The sequence below is a fragment of the Mus caroli genome, chromosome 1 (genome assembly GCF_900094665.2).
Source record: "Mus caroli chromosome 1, CAROLI_EIJ_v1.1, whole genome shotgun sequence".
In the NCBI taxonomy this organism is placed as follows: Eukaryota; Metazoa; Chordata; class Mammalia; order Rodentia; family Muridae; genus Mus; species Mus caroli.
Genome location: NC_034570.1, coordinates 164,206,577 through 164,213,585, shown reverse-complemented (window position 1 = coordinate 164,213,585; position 7,009 = coordinate 164,206,577). Strand labels below are relative to the sequence as shown.

Below are 7,009 nucleotides of genomic sequence, written 5' to 3'. Positions count from 1 at the left end.
TCTGTATTTGCCAGGCTCTGGCAAAGCCTAACAAGAGAGAGCTGTATCAGGGTTCTGTCAGCACAATCTTTCAGGTATTCGCAAAAGCCATTATGCAGGATTAAAAAATATATATCATTCTACTTTCCTTTAGAAGCAGAAAAACACAATCATCCAAAAACAGTATCATAAAGACAGAGGGTCCCAAGGAAAAGTACCAGCTTGTAGAATTCTTAATAACCAGCAACTTCCCAGCTGTAAGTGAAATCTTAACTTTTGAAGGACTTGCAGCAATTGCTTCTAGTAGCCTTCAGTCTTCTCAGAAGCGTCTAGAAGCACACTGGGATTTGAAGATATCTCCAGGATTTTCAACATCTCCTTGCCAGAATTTTCCAGTATCTCTAGCCTCAGACTCCAACATTCATCTGAACTCTGTACCTTCCATCCTGTTCAGTGGTGCCCAGACTCCTCATGTACTATTATCAAGAGCATTCAGTAATGTCAGGGTTCCTCTTATGCCTCAGACACAGTGTTCCATTCTTCCAGTGTGCCTCAGATGTCTCCAATAACAGTACCCAGAAGTACCCAGGACCTTCATCTTCCTAAACTGGCAGCATTCAATAGCACAAAGACCCCTCACACTCAAGCAATAGCATTCAGAAATGTCCAAACTACTACAGTACCTTCAGCAACATTGAATAGGGAAGCCCAGCTCCTAAAGATGTCTCCTCCAGCAACAGCATCTAACTATGCTCAGGGTCTTCATACTCTAGCAGCTATTTCCAGAAGCATCACTGTCGCACAGGTACCTCAAACAACAAAATCCAGTAGCATAAAGCATCCATAACGTACTGGACCCTCCAGTATCTTTACCAATAGTACCAAATTATTTCCTGGCTTCTCAGGCACTTCTTTCAGTAACACCCAGCAGTCTTACAACTCCTCAGGTACCTATGTCAGTAGCCACATGCAGAGCCCAGGCTACTCAAATTCATCCAGGAACAGGATCCAATTGTGTCCAGGCTCTTCATGCTCCTCCAACAACAGTGTCCACAAGTGTGTTCATCACTCAGTTGATGCAAGGATCAGTATTCGGTACTGGAAAGGCTCTTCCACTTCCTAAAGTAAAAGCATTCATAAAAGTCCAAGCACCCCGTGTGTCTTCAGCAACAACACCCTGCAGTCTTCTGGCTCCATGTGCAACTTCAACAGCATGAATCACTTAGCAGTGCTTAACAGTGATTGAGATGATCTTCCTGTGCCTGCCTACCTAACCCTTTTGGAAAGGAACTCTATTTTTTTTTTTTAAGAAAACTTTTTTAATTGAAATCTTCAAAATGTTCCGAGATAGAAAACTTGACCAGAGCTTTGAAGGCTTTGGATTCAATTCCCCACATGTATAATACCTTTATCTACCAGGTATAATTTCTATGAATTGGAATCACTAGATTGTGATTTAGGTAAATTTTAAGTAAATATTTAAGTAAATATACATTTCTTCCTTTAGGTAGCTTTTAGTATGCCAACCATTGTTTATATGTTCTCCATTCTATTCAGTGGGATTGTTCCTTATGAGCTGTCTGAACTATATCTTCTCACCCCATGTGTGTTTTATGTAGACACCAAGGAGAGGAACTGTACCAAAGGAGCCTTCTAGGGAAGAAGGTCACCATCAAGGTCCCAAACAAGTGATGGTGTTGAAAGTAACAGAACCATTTACATATGACCTGGAAGAAAAGAAAAGAATGCTTCATGCTACCGTGGCTACTGAAACTGAGTTCTTCAGAGTGAAGGTTTTTGACACAGGTCTAATGAGCAAGTTCATCAAAGGAAAGATCATTGCCATATCACATTATTTTGGGCGCAATGGGTTTCTGGAGATACACAGCTATTCCTCTGTGTCTGATGTGAACAAAAACCCACCAATGGTTGTCTCAGATACACTGAAGCAAAAAGCTAAAGCAACTCCCAAAATTTCTTATCTTTTCTCACAAACAATGGGGACATTTGTGAATGGAATATTTTTAGTAATTAAGGTAAGCCATTGCATTGTTTGTAAAATTTCTTCTGCAATCTCAGATTTTAAGTTTTATTTAGCTCAAGAGGAATTTGCTCAACTTACTTAACACAGGAAATCATTGCCTTCCAAAACAGAAAATGACCAGGCCAGGCTTCCTCACTTTTGGGATTTCTGTAGTCTCTTACCATTCTTCTCCTGGCTCCACTAGGATATTCCTTAGAAAGAGATTCATTAATAACCTTTGGCACTTTCCTGACTAGGAAAATTCATTAATAGCCACTCTAATCCCAGACACTGTTTAGTTTACAGCACATTTATGTTTTAGATTTTATCTCTTTGATAGCTTCCTTACTTGTATTAGGGGCAACTCAGTTGTGAATAAAGAGCCAAACTCCTAGCCTTGATATAGTTTGAAACGAGGAGTAGAAGATACCAAATAGATTATTCTGCCCTAGAATGAAGCCATGTCTAGCAAGCCAGGATTATATCTCTAATGTGTTCTCATTCTCATATGCTTTCTTCTTTTCGCAAGATCTTTTGATAAAGAGAATATTGTCTTAAATAATGAAAGAGGAGTTTAACAGAAAAGCTTAATTTCAGAGTTTATAACTGGACACAGTGAAAGCAGGGAAATTTAAAGAATTCTATAACTTTGGAATCTTTCATTAAGTGCCAATACGCCAATTCATTTGTGTGCTTGTTCAATGTATAATTTTAGAATTCCATGTACATGGATACAGTCATAGCTTTTTAAATGTTATCTATTCTGTCTTTGGCTGCGCAGGCACATTAGATTACACAACAAGTAAAGTCAGTGGGATACGAACTAGCACACCAGAACTAAATGCTGTAGTGACTTAACATTTGTGAGATTTGGAGTAGAGTGAATCGAGGTGTGCACTGAGCAAATGTGAGCCATTTTTAAAGGAGTTGTGTTTGTATGCATGTGGGTGTGCACATGTGTGTACATGGGTGTATATGTGTGTGCGTTATGTACATGTATGTATGCATGTGTGTATGTGTGTGGGCATGTGTTTATATATTTGTGCACATGCGTGTGCATTATATACATGTATGTGTGCATGTGTGTGTGCATGTGTTTATATATTTGTGCATATGTGTGTGCATTATATACATGTATGTGTGCATGTGTGTGCATGTGTGTATATGTCTATGTACACGTGTGTGCATTTTTGTGCATGTGTGTACATATGTGTCTATATATCTGTGTATGTATTTCTTCTGCTATTTCTTTGTTTCTTTTTTGACTGTTAGTTCATTTTGTTTTATTCTTGTTGTTTGTCTTTTTAAATTGCCTGTTTGTTTGTTTTTTTGATCAAGAGAATGATGTAGAGATATCAGGGTGGGTAGGTTAGAATTATCTGAGAGGAGATAGGTGAAGATATACTATGATCAGAATATATTGTATGAAAATAACTTTATTTTCAATACAAGTTAAATTAAGTGAAATATTGTGGGCTTATAATAATGTTCCCCAATGTCACAGTGAAGCACATGTAACCTTTCATCTCAGGCCTCTTGGATGTACCTACAAAACCTGCAATGGAAATCAGACTGTTTTGTTGTTTACTTTTGTTGTGTTTTTTTCCCCTTTTTGATACTTTGTATGAGAACCTTAAGAAATCTCAGCTATTCTGATATCTTACTACTAGTGCTTAGGAAGATACTGTTTTTTCCTGAAGATACCCAGTAGATAAAGACCACAAACAGGTAAAGCTTAAGAGGTGTTTCCAAGGCTGGAGAGATGGTTCAGTCATTAAAGGCTAGACTCACAAATAAAATCCCAGGATGATTTCCAAGAAAAGATGTGTTCACTGGAACAACCTAAACTATTTAGTTTCAGTAATTTTACTTTTTCAGTATTTATTTTATTTTGTCTGTGAGTGTCGAGGAGAATCACAAAGGTCAGAAAACTAGTATTGAGGTTGGAAGGCAAGTTTCAGGAATGAGTTTTCTTCTTCTATTATGAACCCTGATAATTGAGCCCAGGTCATCAGGCTTGACCACAAGCACCCTTACCCACTGAGCCATCTCACTGATATTGTACCCCCAATTCTAAAACTAAGAACCATAGATGCCTTGTCGGGGACCAGTTGATGTTGACATACTTTATTTATCATAGATGTGACAAGCTTTCATGCATTTCGTAGAAGGTTCAATATTAAATTATTTTTTCAGAAAACTGAGAGGAATAACGTCATTTACTATAGAATTGAAGATGATACAGGGAGAATGGAAGTGGTGGTTTATGGACGACTCACCAATGTCAAGTGTGAACCAGGCAGTAAACTTAGACTTGTCTGTTTTGAATTGACTTCCACTGAAGATGGGTGGCAGCTGAGGTCTGTAAGGCACAGTTACATGCAGGTACGTGCCTAGGAAACACCATCCTTCCTGAGAATCATCTCCTTTTTAATACGCTGGTAAAGTGTGGCTGTTGGCTTTACATAGAAAATCCAATAGGTAGAGGAAAAGTTAAGGTCTGCTCATGTAACATATAACCTTCATTCTATCATTTTATAGGGGTTTTTATATCATAATAAGGAAAACAAATTTGGAAAGACACAAATACTGTTATATGTTTAGTTCGTTGATTTAAAAAAAATTATCCCATTTATTAAAGCAGAGAGAATAGTTGACAGGACATGGGAAAATTAAGATGTTCGTTTCAAATTCTGATTATCTGATTTTTCAAATTGGCCAAAGACAAACCAAAAAGAACATCAGGGTCTTCATTTACAACATGCGAATGCTTTCTGTTGCAGAGGATCATGGACAGAAATCATAAGTTCCCAAGGATGGCCTGAGAAAATCAGATGACAAGGTTTTGTAGTAAATCTCCAAACCAATGAGCCTGTGCAAACAATGCACCACACCACTTAGTTATAATATTTATAAGCTGCACAGTGAAGTTGGGCAGATCTACCACTACACTACTCTATTCCCAGTTATGAGATCCCTGGCTACTTGCGGCTTCTTCAGACCACGTGGTTCTGCTCCATCTTCCTTCAACCTCCTTTTTTTCTGTCTCTTCCTTTTCCTCATCTGCCTCTCTCCTTCCTCTCTCCAACCTCTCTAAAACCTCCAGCTCCACCTTTCCCTTCCACTGCCCAATCACAGCCTCTAGCCTTTGTTTGATCAGTTAAAATAGGGAGAAGGTTCATATGAAATCACCCAAGTGAAACCATCCACTCCTTGTCAGGCAGTCTCTCTTGAGGACAGAGAATTAAACTACATCAAACTACAAATAATACCAGGGAAATCCACAACAAGGTGCTAAAATCCCTCTCCTTGTAGTACTTACACAGATCTGTGTGTGATTAATTTTATAATATACAAGCACACACACACACAAACAAACACGCACGCGCACACACACACACACACACACACACACANCACACACACACACACACACACACACACACACACACACACACACACACCACTATTATAATGTGATCAAAAGAAACATAAGCGATGACTTTTTCAGTCACATAGAAATGCTCTTGCACTACAATTATTCTCCATACCATCAGCCATTAGACAAAATTCCAAACTTTTCCCCATGGCAGCTGCACCAGCAAAGCCTTTTCTCCCTCTTCCCAACCTCCCTGTTCAATGAAACTCTACAACTCAGTCCTTACCTCAGGCCTTACAACACTTTCCTTTCCCCTGTACCTCTGTAACACACCCTCCTCTTCCATCTCTGCTGAAGCTGTAGGGGTGACTTGCTAATTTTACAATCCCAAGCAAGGGAACAATGCTGACTCCAAGAACAGAGATGTATTTAAGATCAGAGTGAGAAAAGGGCACATGGCAGTCATGGTGAATAGTCAGCAAGAAAGGTGTGGACCCCATTGAATTCCAAGTGATCTGACTTCATTGTTTTCTTCTTTAAGGTCATCAATGCTAGAAAGTGAAGGAAAGCCACTCAATCCAGACTCAGCCAGGAGATCCTCTCTGGTACCTGGATGATACATCTGAAAACCTGGATGCCAATGATACTGTTTCAGAAGACAAGAGATTCAAGTAGAGAAAATAAATGTGCATATGGCCTGTTGAAATACCAGCCCTATTAAAACCAGCTCTTAATTCTAGGAAATGGTGCTTTCTTATGTTTTTAATACATTTTTCTATTATCTAAATTTCGTATGTTGTCTCTATAAGTTATATAATTGTTGATTTATAAGCTTTATACTTAAAAAACAGACACCTTTTCTGTAAAGCAGTGTGCTTTTGGGGAAATATTTTAACCATTTGAGGGGTGCTTTAAAATAAAAAGTTAGTGACCCTCACATAAAGCTGGAGAATACAGGCTCCAAATGTGATGTGTAAGGACAAAGCATGTTCAAGAACAAATAAGCTGTCTTTTCTGCCCATGAAAGTGAAGGTATTAATAAGATGCAGGAGAAGGTTGAACTCAGCCTTGAGCATAGTTCCAAAACTAATATGCTGAGGACAGGATCAAGTCTTCAACCCTGCTGTGCTGTGTAATGTGACTACATTACAGAATTTAGGTATTGGAAAAAAATTATTCAAAAAAATCCCCCAAAATGAGGTGTTTAAGGTGGGAATACTATATTCAACACTAACGAATCCCATTGTCAATTCCAGAGTCAAATAAAGTCACATGAAACCTTTAGAGGAAAATGAAGGTTTTTGATAAAGGAAAGCAAAGGAATTAAGAAATTGGTATTCCCAGAGAGGCCTTTTTACAGGATTGCTTACTTCTCTCACTGCTGTGAAAACTTACTTGATAAAGTAACTTAAGGAACAATGGGTTTATTTTTGCCCATGGTTGAATGGTAGAGAAGAGTGAGATGGTTGGCCATATACCTGCAGGAAGAAACAGAGATAAGCAGAGATAAGCGAGTTCTACAGTTGACCTCTCTCTCTCTCTCTCTCTCTCTCTCTCTCTCTCTCTCTCTCTCTCTCTCTCTCCACTTTCTTCAGTTAAGGACCTGTACCTATTCAACGATATCACCC

The 7,009-nt window shown here is 38.7% G+C and overlaps 1 protein-coding gene across 1 annotated transcript in view; it reads left to right on the top strand.

The window, feature by feature from the left end:
* The window catches only part of LOC110298025 (interferon-activable protein 205-A-like), a 29,443-nt gene extending 23,500 nt beyond the window's left edge, over positions 1 to 5,943 (top strand). Inside the window, 3 exon segments of the mRNA XM_021167072.2 lie at positions 1,599 to 2,015; positions 4,199 to 4,387; positions 5,923 to 5,943. Coding sequence (XP_021022731.1) covers positions 1,599 to 2,015; positions 4,199 to 4,387; positions 5,923 to 5,943 — 627 coding nt within the window.
* Positions 5,944 to 7,009: the final 1,066 nt, after the last annotated feature.